The sequence below is a fragment of the Anticarsia gemmatalis genome, chromosome 16 (assembly GCF_050436995.1).
Source record: "Anticarsia gemmatalis isolate Benzon Research Colony breed Stoneville strain chromosome 16, ilAntGemm2 primary, whole genome shotgun sequence".
Taxonomy (NCBI): domain Eukaryota; kingdom Metazoa; phylum Arthropoda; class Insecta; order Lepidoptera; family Erebidae; genus Anticarsia; species Anticarsia gemmatalis.
Window position 1 is genome coordinate 10,555,730 of NC_134760.1, and position 17,537 is coordinate 10,573,266.

A 17,537-nucleotide genomic window follows, 5' to 3' on the forward strand; every position below is an offset into this window, starting at 1 on the left:
ATGACAGTAAACACTGTTCAGTTGAAGGTAATGGTGGGACTTCTTTGAGAAATTCAGCAATTTTAAACCTATCTCTTAAGACTCTTCGGTAAGACACTAATACAAAGATTTTCATTGTGTTTTTATTTTGGCAGCGCAAGCAAGGCATACGAGGAAGTATCCCCAGTGACGGAGGCTCAGGCCAAGTCGTCGATAGCCACTAAACTGGCTGCATTAACACACAAGGCACAGAACTTTGTAAGTTACCATTTGTTTATTGTGCAATGAATTCACACTGCTATTATCTCGTATTGGAGACAGAACAGAAATTGCGACGAAGAAAAGTTCAGAATTGCATGTAAACAATTCTTACTTCATTGACTACAAGTGAAAAATCTGGATTGCATTGCAATAGGATGTTTTTCGCTTCGAGTGAAGTGGTAATCTTTGATCTTATGGTATTTGAATAAACTGGTTGAGGTTGTGTTTCATAATCCAGCTACATAATATGTTTGTATAATACTACACAATTCTCTTTTCTCACAACAGGCCAGCCGCCTATCCTCGGCAGCAGGCAGTCGCCGTGCCTCCGTATCAGACGAGCCCACAGTGGTGCAGGCCGCTTCAGCATCATCAGGAGTGTCTTCGGGAGGTAGTTCTGGTGACGAAGCCCCGCCCCCACCGCCGCCACCACCAGCACCTCCCGCACCGCCCCCACCAGTGGTGCTGGAAGAACCTGCTCTGAAGCCTTCGGAGTTGAGGAGTAGGCTAGGTAAGTTACATTAAATTGGATTGTTATGGTTTTAGCTGTCATCTTTTAACAGTTTTATTTCATTAGAGCAGTGCAGTGGTTCCCAATCTTGGTGAAACGAAAAACTGTGGTTGTGTAGTATAATTTTACAACGGCTTAGCTCTGCGGCTATAAGATTTTTTGCTTACTACTTGATCTACCGCATCGGATCACAGGTTGGTAACCTCTAAACAAAAGGAACTAGTATTACTCTGTAATTCCAAAACTGAGAAGATCTTTCAAAAAGTATTTTAAGACCACTATAGGTCTTTCGCACAAATGTCTGATTCTGCGTCTTCAAGTTTCGTAAGAATCGTTTACAAAGGCGAGTTTTGATAAAGGTAAGTAAGCAATGATAAACGAATGATTCCTACAAATAATATAAGATTTACCGGCTTGTTTCATTGAGCCAGAATGATCGCTCGGCTTTTTTTCATTGATGAAAACTTAGTCTCATTGTAAGTAAGAGTAAAGACTGAAATATTTAAATTATAGTAAATACTTAGGTGATGATAGTGGAATACGACGACGAATATGTAGCTGCAAATGGAAATTATCTATGTAACCGTTTATATTATAGTAACATACGTCCATAATATCACGCCGTTTTCCTATATGGGTAGGCAGAGAACAAAGAACAACCAAGTAACATTATTAATATTGCATTTCGCAAACAACCACCGAAATTGAAAGTCACTAAACCTTTAATTGTTTTATTTCAAAAACACCGTACCAAAATTCCTAGCAGACCGAAAAAGCTTAAAGCCTTTCATTCGCGAAATCACCGCGCAGAAAACACCGTATAATTTGCATTACTACACCCAACTAATTCAGACTTAATTAGAAAATTTGACAATGTCTATTTAATATTTATACGAAGAAATTAAATTTAGCTGAGGTAAATGAGTTTGGTCACTTTCTACGTGAAACGGGTAGTTAGTAACGTTCTAATTGTAATATGCACTCACAACAATAAAAGTAAATATAAACCGAGGTATAAACGCAATATACTTTCCATTTTAAAGAACTTGTTTGCTGATCGTGGTATATGTGGATGATGTTTTGTATCGAGAGTTCTGTAAATTCTTTGGCTTGTTCAAAATAAGGACATCATTTTTGTTTCCATACGAATTGATTTTATTGCATACTTTGTAATGAATTTTAGATTTTTAAATAAGTAGTATTTTTTTGTAAATCTGATACTGAAATCTTATTAGTCTTTTAAGCTTTTTTAGGTCATTTACCGTGAACTATAATAAGAATAACAAAACTATCTTACTAAGTTCTAACAGTTTCTACGCATGTTTGTTATTCAATCACGCTAAAACTTCTAAACAGATTTTTTTTTTATTTATTCTTTTATTTCAGGCAACTGAGGCCCATAGAAAATACAATAAACCAAATACAGCTTAAATATATAAATATACTAATACATACATAATTAATATAACTGGCAATTTTATAGCTTACCTGTATGCCAGAATAATACATTGGCCAGAAACATAGTTCACGCGGACGAAGTTACCGGCTGGAGCAAGCAATACATTAAGATTATAAAAAATAACAATCTTTACAAATCTTTAAGCTCAATCAATTACGATGTATAAACAAACCAATTATAATGGGCTAGTTTATCATTGATTTGTATCAGAGGTACTAAACCGCGAAGTTACTGATATTATCTCTAAAACAATAGGTACTTACGCAGTACAAACAACAGACGTACTCAACATTTTCTAAAGCTATTACTTTTATTTAATAGTGCAGTTTTCAAAATGTAAAGCATAATCATTCTGTTTTTAATCTGCGTGCTAGACTTTATTTTCTGATAAACTATTACTATGTGTATTTTTTACTATGTGCACCTACTTCAGGTAATATTATTATGTACCTATCTATACTAATATTATAAAGCTGAAGAGTTTGTTTGTTTGAACGCGCTAATCTCAGGAACTACTAGTAAGCAATATTTTGTAGTTGTACAAACATCTGAGACACACTGCAATAAAAAAAGACAATACATTGGTTCATAATTTTAAAATATTGCAATTTCATTTCACTAAGCTTAATTTGCTCTTACAAAAGAAGCAGGCGTTATCAACATTTTTCGCTATCAGCATAACTCGTTCAACTTTAATCAATTGCCTCACGTTGCACATACCTGGTTGCTTAGTGTATACTCCAGATGTTTGAAAGTGTGTGGAAAACCATTAATTATTGCGTGAAAGCTACCGATGCCGACGCACCGACCCATTAAGCTGAAAGTCGATGTGTTCGATCGAAATTAACAGACGTCTTTTGAGCAAGCAAGTTATGTTGTTCGTGTATTAAAATGTAATTCAATAAATTGTTGGGTTTTATATACTTGGTGACAAAGAGTACAGATGTATGTAACTTATTGAGTGCTGACAAATTAGTAATAGATAAAGCACAAAACCAGGCACGCAATAAACAGAATTCATGTAAAACGGTTTTTTTTATCGTAGAGAATGGTTTTTTTTAAGATGACAAAAAAAATAAAATAGAAAATTATTCTAAGATGTTAGTTTTTTTTTTTCATCGTTATAGCAAATGATAAAATAACTTAATTATCACGAAATATTATTAAGGTCATTGACTGAAATCGTTGATCACATTTAAATACTTAAACCATCTTCCACTTTTGAAAACTGTGGTAAAAAATAGTCATGTTTAGTTGAACTTTCTTTAAGATTACAAACATTATAAAATATTACCTAAGTGATGTAAATATCACAATAAAAGACCTTAGTTACCTCACGTGTAGGTAAATTTGGCGTGAACAACATCAAACTTACTCACGTAGGTACTAAAAAGAGACTTTTACGTTTTCACCGCAAAAGTGGTGACAACTTAGTCTTGTATCCACGACGAATCATGAAATGATACCAGTGAGTACCTAGGTTAAGTTGTGTATGCAACCTGTTGATTGTTGTAAAAATGTTTTTATGGCTTCATATCCAAATAGGTTCTTAAAATAATATAATGCATAAAGATCTCTGAAAAATAAAAAATCGCAAGCGCAAATTAAATATAGGCAATTATAATTTTATGGATTGAACAAGTAACTAATGTATTGGTAATGTAAATACGTGGTCTAGCTATTAAAGACAATCGTAGGTTCAATAATGGTTGCCTCCGAAATGTCTTTAAAGTCCACCTTACATGTAATTCAAATTGATATTAATACAAGACTCTTGAGTCATAATTAAATATATGATTGAAATACGGCTGCACATCACGCTTACGCCACGGAACCGACACGACATTGTACATGACTCATCCTTACAAAGTAACAACCTAGGATGACGCAGTACGTTTAAAGAGTTGCAATATGATCACATGTTAGAAAGTACCGTGACTCTTGCAGAGCACTTGTCGTTATTAATAGAAAAGTTTGTTTAGTTTTATCATTTCGTAATGTTACTTCATAAAGAACGACTTCAGATGATTATGAATGATGTGTTGCAAAAGGCTCTAAAGGCATACAAATAACGTTCCCAAAGCACAACTATGAAATAAAGTTGAAGAAAATGTCTCTTCTATGCAGGAATCTGAAGTTAATACAAAATTTAGTTCTTTCTATCTATCTAATCAGCCCGTTTCCACTGTTGAGTACAGGCCTCCCCCTCAGCACATAGATAGTGCATAGTAATAACACAGCACTAATCTACTAACTTTATATAACAATAACCTCAACAAAGTTCCCAAAACAAGAAACAAACAAAAAAACTTACGCAACCCCTTATGGGAAAGCAGTTGTTTCCTCATTCTGAGACTTGACACTTGAAACTGAAGGCTGAAACTGTGTCGAAACTTCTAGAACATTTTTTAATCAAACCGTGTCATAATTATGTCAGTTTTGTTCAACGCTTAATCGATTTCCATAGTTACCTATGATACCTTTGTACAATAGTCTGTACTTGCAATGATGTTATGTAATATAATGGGTTCGATTTCTTGTTCGTATGTGTTAAACTGTTTATATTATGTACTTGCAATCTGTTATGAATTGTGTATTTGTGTCACGGCACCTTATTCGCAAAGTAATGTTTACAAAAAACCCTTTTATTGTGTTGAAATTTTCGTAATAAGTGTCAATTAGTAAATGGTACGGTAACGTGTTTACTTAATGTTTTCATGGCTTATGCTTTCTTATACTGTGTTGCATCAAAAAATAATTTAAAACATTATTGTCTCCTTGCTGATTACGAGCCTTCATTAGCAATAAGAGAGGCTGAGGCCTGGAGGTTTCATTGCTTACTAATAATATTTGAAAGACAACAAATTCGCCCGGAAAAATTCAGTCTTACATTTTTGTAAGATATGTCACGTTTAAATTAATATTGGGTAGAGCAAAATGAGTTATTTGAGTAGAATATTTAAAATAATGAAGATTCGTGGAGATAACAATTGATAATATATGCACTGAAGTCTTCGGAACAACGGTTCTCGCTCGTGCTTTACTAACATAATAACAAAAAAATCGGTATAACGATTTAAGTAGACCTTAATATAATACTACAAATAAATAAGAAATACTAAAATGAATTTTGTTTTCAGTCCAACTGTTTTCATCCAAAAAACTCTTACAAAGTTATATACATAAAATAAAGTAATTACACGTAAATATCCAGTCAAAATTTGCTCCTATTTTGCCTGAATTAGAAAGCACATATCAAAAAATTCCACCAAGCCATTTATTAACACTGCAAAAGTAAAATTAAGATTCAGGCGGTAAACTGAAGTGGTCTCAGTCTGTTTAAAACTGTCTTGAATTAATTAATTAAGCACGTTACACTCTGTTGGACTTGCAGAGAATTTCTTTGTCAACTGACAAACAATTTGCTGGTTTCATGATGTTGTGGAGATGGTGGTTTGTCGTTTAAACGATCTGTGGGTTAAGCAACCCATGGCGCGGTCGTTCTGCAGATGGGTGACCGCATTGTGGCATTTGAATTATGCGTTTTTGTAGCTCAGTGAGCATGTAAAAAGTCGGTCCTATGATGGTATAAGTTAACAGTCGTTAAGTCATGTCAAAGGCCTTTCGAGCGGCTTGAACAACTTTGACAAAAACACGATAAAAAATGTCCAATTTGCGTTAAAACAGTGATTGTGCTCACGAATTGTAGTTTGGCTAAACAAAATGTTTATAGTTTGTAAAGCGTGCAACTGCCGATCATGAAAACTCGGCTTCGATTCTTGGTTTGGGCATAGTGGTAGATACGGTGAAGATGGTCAGTATTACTGCGCGCTAAAGTTATACGTCCGATTCCCACATGAAACGAATATTGGTGTAATTCTCTAATGCTTTGTCATTTTAAGTCTAATTGCACTTTTTATCTGTTCCTTGTATAGTCCTCGTGAGACAAGATAAAATATTATGCCGGAAGTGTTTAACAATCTTAGAACAATATTTCATCAATATTTCATTGCTCCACGCTCTTGCGTGTAATTTTCTTCTACGCAATTTGTCTTTATTATTTATTTAGCAAAAACTAAGTAATTTTTCACTTAGCACGTATTGTAGGAAAAAAAGAGGTATTTCGGTCCGTTTGTGATAAACCAGACGCAGTCAGCCATAATGTATAATTATGTAATAATTTGTCTAGACTGGACAGTTTTTTTTTAATTAACGTAACATATTGCTACAAATTTGTGTTAAGCATACAAACATACATTATATCACGCCTGTCGTACCCGAAGGTTTGAGCCGAGGTATATGAAATACACCCATGTTTCGCAATTAACAATGTTAGTCTTACGTAATGGGGGGCGAGCCTTATGCCATTTACCGTTCACGTTAGCAAACTCCGGGGAAATATTAAAAAATATTCTAATATGTATTCTAAAACACTAATAGTAAGATGTCCGTCCGGGGGATCGAACCCGGGACCTCATTATCAACAGTCAGACATACTATTAACCTCGCCATAGAGCAGACGGGTTACCAAACACTAATAACAATGTTTTCACGGTGTTACCAAAGTGGAAGGAAGTTGTATTCTTAGTAAACTGACTCCATATCAAGTACTCATGCAACTCACCATTTACGGACGATAATGATCGCTTAGAAAAACACGCATAATGTGTAAATGTACCGCAAATTATATTGTTTCCATACAGTGAAAGCTTATGATCGCTAATATTAATCTAAGAAAGGTTGAAGGAATTCTTCGTTAGTCATCTTAATGGGTTAAGATATAGAATCTAACTGCGTGTGCAGCAGTTATACGCTGAATTCACGAGCCACATTATCTGATCCAAATTATGCGAATGCTTAACAAACTATTTCCTCTACATACAGATTAGAAATTAAGACGTTAGCGCTGAAGAACTTGCTACACGACTAAATAACCATAAATTAACGCCTGAACAAATCTACGTCGTCATATATCATTATCTCACTTCGAACAAATTATACCTTCTTCTTTAATCAGTATTTCAGTCTTATTTGAATTATATTATCGCAAAAATGCAATAAGCTAACGTGTGTTGTGTACAATCCACGCCGATATTAGTTACAAAATGACGTTAGATCATACTAATTATGCAAAATCAAAACATCCAAATATCGTATCGATATATCAAACAATTACGGCGTCGATTGTACACGCAGGCGCGCGCGCATCACTCGGACGCGGGGTGCGTGCGCGCCGAAGCGCGGACTTTCTCTCCCCCCTAATGGCGGCCATCTTGCAGCGGGGCGGCGCGGCTCAGCGGCGTCGGCAGACGACGATCGACCACGCGGCCTCAACCTCGTCAACAAGCAGGCAGCGCTCCCGTTCGTGCCTCCCGCGTTCCCGCACAACGCGCCCGACCGGCTTATCAAACCCTCGGAGTATTTGAAAACAATCACGGCGCCGTGCAAGCGTGACGACAGCGCGGCGGAGGCGCGTCCTCCGCCGCCGCCGCCCGTGCCGGCAGACAACGTGCCGCCGCCACCCCCGCAGCCCCCCGTCACCAACATCCAGCCTCTGGCAGCCATCAGCAGCGCCGAACTCACAGCTGTGAGACTGAGGACTCCGGCCACAAAGACTTTGTCAGCACCTCCTCCGGCTCGCTCGGTCAGCTTACAATGTCTGCCAAGTGCCGCGGAGATATACAAAAATGCAAAGACGGACCTCATAGAAGAGTTGAAGATGTCCAAGGATATCACGGGAATAAAGAAAATGAAAGTGGAACGTGCACGACGAGAGAGCCTCCAGGATAAGGAGACATTCACGGAGTTCACCAAGAGGTTCACAGCGGAGAATTTCGTTGATCAGGTCAGTGAACTTTCTGTTATTTGATTATGGTAGGTCAAGATGATAGTTGCAAAGTTTCCGTACGATATTAATTATTCACGCTTTGTTGCACACAAGAACAGTATCTTTAAAATAGTTTTCGGTAAGATTGACACACTTGTTGCAGTGAAAGGAGTTCCAAAAATAGGTGCTACTGAAAGTCTATTCAAAAGATTTAATTTGTCTAATACGGAAGTAATAGACGTATTTGAATGTCAGGAAAGTAAAGCATTACGTTTTCATGACTACTGGCACAGTTTTGTTATTATATATTTTGTTGATATTTTGGTACAAGATATAAGATAGTTTACAACTTGTTGGTTTATACTTAATGTTTCGTAGTTAAAGGAATTTACGGAAACATTCAATTACATAGTATGATCGACACATCACGGATCCTCTGTAAGAAAACACATACAGTCACGACGCATACAGTACGCATTTTCCTAGAATCTGTTGCATGTACAATAACCCAGTGAGCTACTTGCCTCCCCTCTCTCCTAACTATCTCTGTAAGTGCTCTAATGTCTAACAGCCGTGAAACGAGACGATTCGCGTTTTGATGAAATGTACAGTCGCGGTTAAAATAAGCAGGAAAACAATTAACAAGAATTTTAGACAACGTTTTGGATGTTTGATGAATGCGATAATTAGTTTGATGTATAATTGTCGGATCGTGCCAGATAAATAACATTATAATTGATAGCACAAAATACTTACAGCAATTTATTACTCATTACACACTTTGACGACAATTTAGTGTTTTGTGTCTCGCTAGTAAATATTGCGTTAAGTCAGTAATATTTTATGCGAATTACAGCTCAATAACTCAATCAAAGTCTGATCAATTTCGTTTTATTCGGCTTTTGTTAGCCATTTCGTTTGTGATATAAAAGCAATAAAACAGCATCTCATGTCCCGCGTGATCTGTATTAAACGATAAAATAATTTGCAATCAACAGATTCAATTTCTCTTTTAATTCACGAAGTGCATTTAAAAGTTGGAACATTTTCGTCGATGCAACGATTATCTGAAGACGATTTACCGTTTACAAGTGAGGACACAATACAACTATGTAGGACGTGGAAAAAAACCCGAAATATTGTCCAACCGTGAAATGATCTGACACCGATTTTGAATGACGCAATTAATTGCATCGACATTACATTAATATGCTATGCGATTCTAGTTTACTTATAATTAGGAAATAGAATATTAATAGGTTATATGGATCCGTATCAATAGGTTGGACTTGTTGACATTTTTGAAGCAGGAAACACGCAAATCTAGACTACTATGCAGAATGTTCTAGCATAGAAACTTGAATGATTTTAACTTTAACATTCTGCCAATGATTATTGTGGTAAAATACGTTCGTATAGTAATGTTCACAATGTAGTTTTATGAAAATGAAATTAAATAAACTTAACTGTTTGGATCGCAATAATGATATGCATAGAAGCAACAGTCTCTCTTCAATTACATCAGAGTAATGGAAAATTATATTCTTTTGTGATTCATTTTAATTTCACCGAGTTTTCACTTCGATGCTGTGAAAGAAACGCATTTATCATAGCGAATGTGATAGTTAAACGGATCTAGAAACGTGCGTAAGAATGTGCGTAGAAGAATTTTGATACCAATTAGAAGTAACGTTAGTGATATATGGGCTCTTACTGGACTTAAAATAGGATATATCTTACTGGTTTCGGGTCTAAACTATTAGTCTAAGGTCGAACCTACTAGTCCTCTTGAGTTGTTCCGCGATGGGATTACTGATACTATTTTGTCTCACTTGTCCCGTGGCAGGCCAAATGCCACTGTTTTGGTGTCAATAGTCCTATTGTCGTCCACATCTCGGTACTAGCAGAAGATACAAGAAATAAAACATTAATTAACTTCGATTATGCAATAAAAAAAGGCAGTCACTAAAAGGGGCCGAAACGATAAGAACAAGGTGGCAAAACTTAGGTAGGTACTTACTAATATTTTGTATTGACCCGAATACGTAGCCTAGGACAACTCTAAAATGAAAGAATTAAGTAAAGCATTCAATGCAATGGCCATCGTGCGTACAGATATTAAAAATGATAATTTAATAAATCGACTTGCAGATGTGCACATATTGTCTATAACATGATAATAAATTCGCAATACAGCACATATTTTAACTATTAATATATGAATATTTATCGTTACATTTCGATACCAATAAAACAAAATTATATTACAACATTCGCGGCACACTTGTATCGCTATTTATTCAAAATATTATTGTTATTGACTCCACAATTTGCAATCGTGATTTTGACAAAAAGTTTTTAAAATAGATTCAGTGATGTAACGTTTGGATACAATAATTCTTTGTACAAACATACAAACAATGGTCTTCTCATCATTTGTGCAATCTTTAGACGATCACGACTGGGGTAATTAGAAGATCAGCCGGCTCATTCATTGTGTTCAATATTTAGCGAAAGTGTTCATGACGGTTTTAAAACTAGATCGATTTTTAATCGCTATGTTTAGATTTGTCTTGTATAAGAGTAATTATGTGAGCTTTGTAATAATGTTAGCTCTAGACTGATGCGTTTTTTTGGTGTAATTGAGATTTTTTTTGTCGTGGCTAGTGCTAAATCGCTTTGTGATATATGATCTAATTACCAATCGTTAATTAAAACTTAAGGCAATCGCGTAAAGCATGGGCATGAATATGAATACCTACCTATTACAGCATATTATAAGCGTGAAATTTGACAAAGTTAGTTTTAATTATTTGTGTAGTTTTAAATACCTACTATTCTTCTTTGTCTTGTCCTTAGCCCGAGTTAAATTTTTCTTGAAAATATGCTGTCGAGCGATTTGGTTGATGCTTTTACAACCACCTGTCTGAATTGTAAGAATAGGTATGTAACTGTCATTAGATTGTGCAATATGCAATAGTAATTTCTAGTATTATACAATTCAATAGTCAGTATGATATAGCAGGAATAATTAAACCAGTCTAAAATAAAGCTGAAACGAAATTAAGATATTTCGATTGTAACTTGTAATACGTAACTCCAGACGTCCGCTGGAAGTGCCATATATGTACCGAGAAGTCTTGATACAGTGTTTATACCTTTTGATTCAGGGCAGTATATCCGTGACCATTTTTATAACGCTCACTTTTGCCCGCTTTTGCTTTCGTTACTCACTTTCATGGTTGTAACATGCAAATCTAGATAGTTTGTGGTTTTCGACAAGTGATCTCCTTAGATTTGCCGTAGTTTTTTGTTGTTGTTAGGAGGAAGTTTATTGTTTAATAATAGTGGATACAAGGGAGCGATATTTCGCCTTTATCATTTTTACAAGCTATTTAATAGGCAGGTACCTACCAATATTTTTTTTGAGCTGTTATCGAAGAATTTGACTAGTGCTTCATAATCATTATTTTGTCTACAAATCAGAAATAAATATTCCTGGTAAAGAATATTTATTATTACAATTATCTTATATCTGGTAACATCTGAGGATTGACGGGTTAGTGCATATTTACTGGATGTTCTGACATAGGTTGTGAGTGAAATTATATCTTCTCAAAAAATCAAATCATAAATAATGCTGGGCAATGGTTTCCTCCCATAATGAGAGAGGAATTAGGCCTTAAGTCCAACGCACTGGCTTAGTGCGGTTTGGGGGCTTAAACAATTAAAGAAGATTTAATAAAGTTATTATTTATTATAAATGTTTCTATTTTAGTCCAAACGGTTGGTAAGGTTTTACGCTTTCACTGCTTCGTGTTGTCACGTTTCTTTTCAAAATATTGTTCTTAATTAGCCGTATTTTATGATTTTATGTAATTTCATATTCTTTTGACCAGCAGTAATAATATGTTTTGTAACTAGATTTCAGCTGTTGTTTTTAAAGTGCGCAATTTTTTTTTCCTAAACAAATAAGCATTATTCCAATTCCAGTCAACAAACATAATATTTGTCTGTTATGATTTCCACTTCTGTTACACATACTGTACACCAATAAATTCAATCGTTCCGTTCGATCGTACAATACACAGAAACATAACAAACAAAAGTCTAGGTATTCTAACTAAAACCTTGAAGTCTAGACCGTGAAACAAGACCGTGACTCCATTTGACTAACATTATCTATACTAATATTATAAAGCTGAAGAGTTTGTTTGTTTGTTTGAACGAGCTAATCTCGGGAACTACTGGTCCGATTTGAAAAATTCTCTCAGTGTTAGATAGCCCATTTATCGAGGAAGGCTATAGGCTATAAATCATCACGCTACGAAAGAGAGAAGCAGAGTATCAGTGAAAAATGTTACAAAAACGGGGAAAATTATGATTCTCTTATGTGACGCAAGCGAAGTTGCGCGGGTCAGCTAGTGACCTATACACCGAATAGTACAGTCAGAACCATAAGTTACTGAACAGACAAACCTTGCTATATGCATAGATGCATAAATTTTGTTCAAAAAGGAATTTTAACCTTTTACAATTTTAATTGTTTATGTAAATTTGAAGGTGCCTTGTTTTAAATGTAGAATGTAGTTAATCGGTTTTTGGGCATATTTGCATTGACATTTGTAGAATCAGCTGGTTAAAGTTCAAAGCTAGATCACGCATTTCTGACTATTTAAGGCCTAAATTTACATACACACATTACACATATAAAAATCGCCAAGAATCCTTCTTCAATAAGAATGTTTTAAAGTGGGCGAGTGCCATTCCACCGATTTGTTTTAGAGAACTAAAGCATTGTGGTCAACTACAGCTCTGACAGTTCTTATAACATGGCTTATATGATCAGAAATAACTAAATAATAGTATAAATGATATGGGGTGTTTTTTTGTCGTCCTGTGACTTTATGCCATTAAAGGGGCCGAGAAAGAAAAAGACTTAATATGCAAAGGTTAATCTAAAATTGAGATCTTTGATAAACATCTAGAGTTGACTGTACCTAAATTAAAATTTTCTATTGTTATATAGTCTATTTCGAATTATTAATCAGCGAACCAACACAACATGGGTGTCTATAATCTAACTATCCATTATCAAAGGTAACCAATCAAGCGTAAAATGTAAGCGGTAATGTTTTTATACTATTTTGGTTATTCGCTATTAATAGCTAACTGTGTCAATGTTTTTCATAATACGCTTTAAAATTTTAACGTTATAATATAGCAGTAATCGTGTTAAAAATAGCATTAAGCGTTTTTGCAATGCTTATGACGTCTTTGTGTGAGATGTTTTGTTGTTAAATGATAATAATGCATATATTTTTCACAACACCCGTGATGTATCGTTAAGGAATCCTCTGCGCGTGGATGTAGTAGGTTCGATTTCCCCGTAAAATAAATATTTGCGTGATTATTAAATAGTTATTATAATGAGTTGTACTTTGTGTCCGTTACTTGTAAACAGACAATCAAATTTAGTCTCTGCGGATAAAATTAATTTAAATTGCGATTTTAAGAAATACTCATCGCAAAATTTGTTATTTAAAGTCCGTGAAAATTGTTTTTTCTATTAGACTTAAAGAGACAAGCCTATTTTATTTCCAAATTAGACTTTTAAATTAACAGAATAGCGTAAACCATGAAAATATCTTAAAACGCACTTTTAGTTTACTTTCAACGATAAATCACTTGAATTAAAATACAAACACTTATATCCGTGAAATGGTCTACTTGAAGACTTTCCAAAGAAATTTAAATCAAATACCGCGGAGTGCTTAGTAATTGTGTTTGAAATAACTTTGTGATGAAAGTTATGTTTGTATGAGTTAATAGAAATAGATCTCGTGTGTGTTACGATAGTTTAACTAGCACTTCAATGGCTGCTGTTTGATATTTAGGAAAATAAGTTTCGTACCAATATTAATGATGATAGTGATAGAAACTTCGTCCCTCAATTGCGCTTCAGGCAAAAGATTTGAAACGATTGGGTATAATTTTGATATAAGTTAAAATAAAAAGTAGGTATTTAGTCTGGAAAATAAGGAAGTAAAAAACGAAAACAGCAGGTTTTGATATCGTGTGTTTAAGTTTATTACTTTTTTGATTAAATAAAGATCGCTTAGGTTATTTTTAGACTTATTGAACATAGCAAATTATAAGAATACCAACTTATTATTCAAATTAACTGAGTATCAGATACATGCCTTAAAGTATTTTACCAAAGCCTCCGAAACGTATTTGGCAATTACTAAAAAACAGTGAAATTAAAATAAATATCTATTGTGTTTGTCACTGCTTTCATTTAGCAGTTGTACCGACTGATTTAAAGTTAGTTTAATCTGATAGTACTTTAATTATTCTACCCTTTTTCTTTTAGACTTGCTTTTAAATGGTTTTGTATTGTAGACTATCAACTTGACCTAGTTTGAGCGTCTACATTTGTCTCTGTGTTTAGGTTGACACGTTTTTAGATTACTTATTTCATTATTCTCTTTTTATACACGTGTACCTAACAGTAACCAGTATTTTCATGTGATCTTTAATCCGAGGGCATACTTACTATCGAAAGATATTTATAGAGACCTCTATCAGGAGCCATAATTCGTGTCCACTGCCTCTCAGACCTCAGAAGCAATCATCTGAGGAAAAACTACAAAAAAGGCTAAATAAATGAATAAGCTATCTTTTTCGCAAATATTTTTAAACTAAGCATAATAACTTTTTTACTCCTCTTCTAAATAGATACGGTACTTATTTAAATAGCATGCAATTTTAACTTTAACGGTCTCAAAAATAAGTCACTCGGTCTAATATTCTAGGTCACCTTGCATATCTTGCATAGCTCTGGATTACCCAGCCTCTAGTGGTTACTCGTTCCCGTTACCGACACGGCCATTGCACTGTATCGCGTGTTATGTAAGACGTAAGCTATTCTGGATAGCTGTACTTTATTGCTGGAGTTTTCTTTATAATTGGCTGAAGTGTCAGGGTAAATCATATTTTTAGGTGTTGTTAGTGAATGTGAAGTTATTTGAGTTTGTTAAACTTTTACGATCTAGACGTACTAGCTCTGGGTAGAATCTTAGTGAGGCTAAGTGCAAATATAGGGGCTACACTACACGACACGCTTGTCTAAAGTAACTACTAAGATTGTTTTACATACAACATATGTTTACATACAACTCAGCTAAACTGCATTAAAAAAAGCTGTCCGCATATTTTCTCCGTTACGTTCGTACTGACATATTTTAATACATACGTACATAAAATCACGTCTTTTTCTCATAAGGGTAGGCTAGAGAACGCCACTTGGTACGATCCTTACTAACTTCCTTTACTTCATTCACATCCATACAGGACCACCGGTTACGAGTACTACTCATCTGAACTAAATACCTAAACTAGCAATAAGTATCCCATTTAATTTAACACGCATTTTACCTTAAAATGCCTAACGTTTCGGCGCAGGTTGCACTCGCCGTGGTCGCAGGCAACTTTAGGCATTTCAAGGTAAAATGCATGTTCGCGTTAATTCCCGTATTCTATTATACATTAAACATGCAACGCGAGAGTTTAAAAGTTATGAGTATCCCATTTCATAACAATACACACATACCACACTACATAATAAAAAAATACGAGTAGCTAATTTCGTATAAGTATTTTACTCGTCAATGCAAATAGAGAGGTATTGTGACATGTCTGTCTGTATGTAGTCAGTATGACATGGTAACGAAAGTTGAGTGAATGTTTGAAAGTTAGCATGATATTCAGTTATTGATGATATGAATAGAAGTCAGGTTATTGAACCTTTTCTACTGCTACTGTTTAGAATTTTACTTAAAATCTTCTATCTTGGTTATATCGATTTACATGCGTGGATCCTAAAATTGCCTACTTAATAAATTACTTACTCGTACATATAGGTACTATCGAACCAACTGAATGACCCATTTTGCCGATAATTCGCTTGACACCGACAAAACAGTAAGAATTTCATCTTTATCGTCAAAGTTGCACTTAGGACATTTTAAACACGCATACGACGGTGTTATGATGTATTACGACTACAGACAACTTTGACCTTTGTTATTACAGTACGTAGATACGTTTTCGATAAATCACTCTTAATTTGAATCTAGAATGTAAATAGTCTAAACTCTTTTCACTACGAAAAAACCTATTTGTGTCAAATATCAAATAGCACGTCATTTAGAAATCTGTGAGGCGATTAGGGTAACCACTACAGTCATTGCCCATCATACAGTGATTGCCAATGTTAAGGAACAATACGTTTATTTTATTTTCTAAAGTAACTAGTTCAAATTAATTGCGATATACGTCACTTTTAGAATATTGGTAACATTTTTATTTTATAGAACTCATGTCCGACGTTTGTGCGACAGGTGTGTAGTACGAAAAGAAAAAGTAAGTTTGTTGCAATATTTGTTAAGGATAACACATTTGAATTAACAGTATTCGCTAGTATTTCTGGTTTTTAAGTGTTTTATATCGAAAAAGTATAAAGTTATTGAAACAAAGGACTGATGTTCTTTTAGAAAGAATATTTAAGTTGCGTTTATAATAGAGTTTATGTCAATGTTTTACTAAATAAAGATACTATTGACCAAAATTGTGTATCAATTCCTTAACTGGGTAATAACTATGCTGGTTACCCTATATTATTTTAATTTTTATAGTTACATTATTTCCTATAATGGCCGAATAAACCATGTCCTGAGTGGGTATCGAACCTGTGTGTGTGTGTAACATCAACCTACTACGCCACGGAGCCTGTTGAAAACGGTAGCAAAGCATTATTGTATTGTCGCACAAATATTTTTCGCAATAATGACAGATAACAAATTCATCACCAAGGAAACGTAGGTTCAAGCGAATTTCGACCTACGTGTATATAGACGTGTTTTAGAAAATGAGCACATGGTGGGTCATGATTCAGTTTGTTCGATAGTACATGCATAATATAACGCCTGTTTTATCCGAAGGTTTAGGCAGAGGTGGTCAAATACACCTAGGTTTCGCCGTTAACAATGTTAGTCTCATGTAATAGGGGGCGAGCGTGTTGCCATTTACAAATTTAAGTCTATATGATTAGGTATGTCTTATTTTTATTATTAAAGGATTTTTTATATTTTCGACTGATAAAATTAAGACTGACAGTAGCTGTTATGTAGACTAACTAATATGTAGCATATTCTAGTTAAAACAGTTATTTATATAAAATAATTAACTCTGAAAGAGAAAGGAAATGCTAATGCGGAACTTTCCTTCCGAAATCAAGTTAATAAAACTATTTTAAAGTATCTTTTCATATAGCAAGCTGTATTTTATATAATAGTAAACGTAATACTTGTGAAGAATACTCGTTCCAATAGGTTTTTGAAATTGATGACTGAAGCATAATTTCTACTACATCGCATAACAATATACCGTCTTTTTGAAACGAGGGTAGCTCGTGTGGTGTTAATTGTATTAAGAGT

The 17,537-nt window shown here is 34.6% G+C and overlaps 1 protein-coding gene across 12 annotated transcripts in view; it reads left to right on the plus strand.

The window, feature by feature from the left end:
- f (espin protein forked) overlaps positions 1–17,537 on the plus strand; it is a 136,873-nt gene that overhangs the window by 116,396 nt on the left and 2,940 nt on the right. For all 12 annotated transcript variants that reach the window (XM_076124678.1, XM_076124681.1, XM_076124675.1 and 9 more), the window contains 3 exons: positions 135–237; positions 529–751; positions 7,490–8,055. In XM_076124678.1, coding sequence (XP_075980793.1) covers positions 135–237; positions 529–751; positions 7,490–8,055 — 892 coding nt within the window. The remainder of the gene's footprint in view (positions 1–134; positions 238–528; positions 752–7,489; positions 8,056–17,537) is intronic.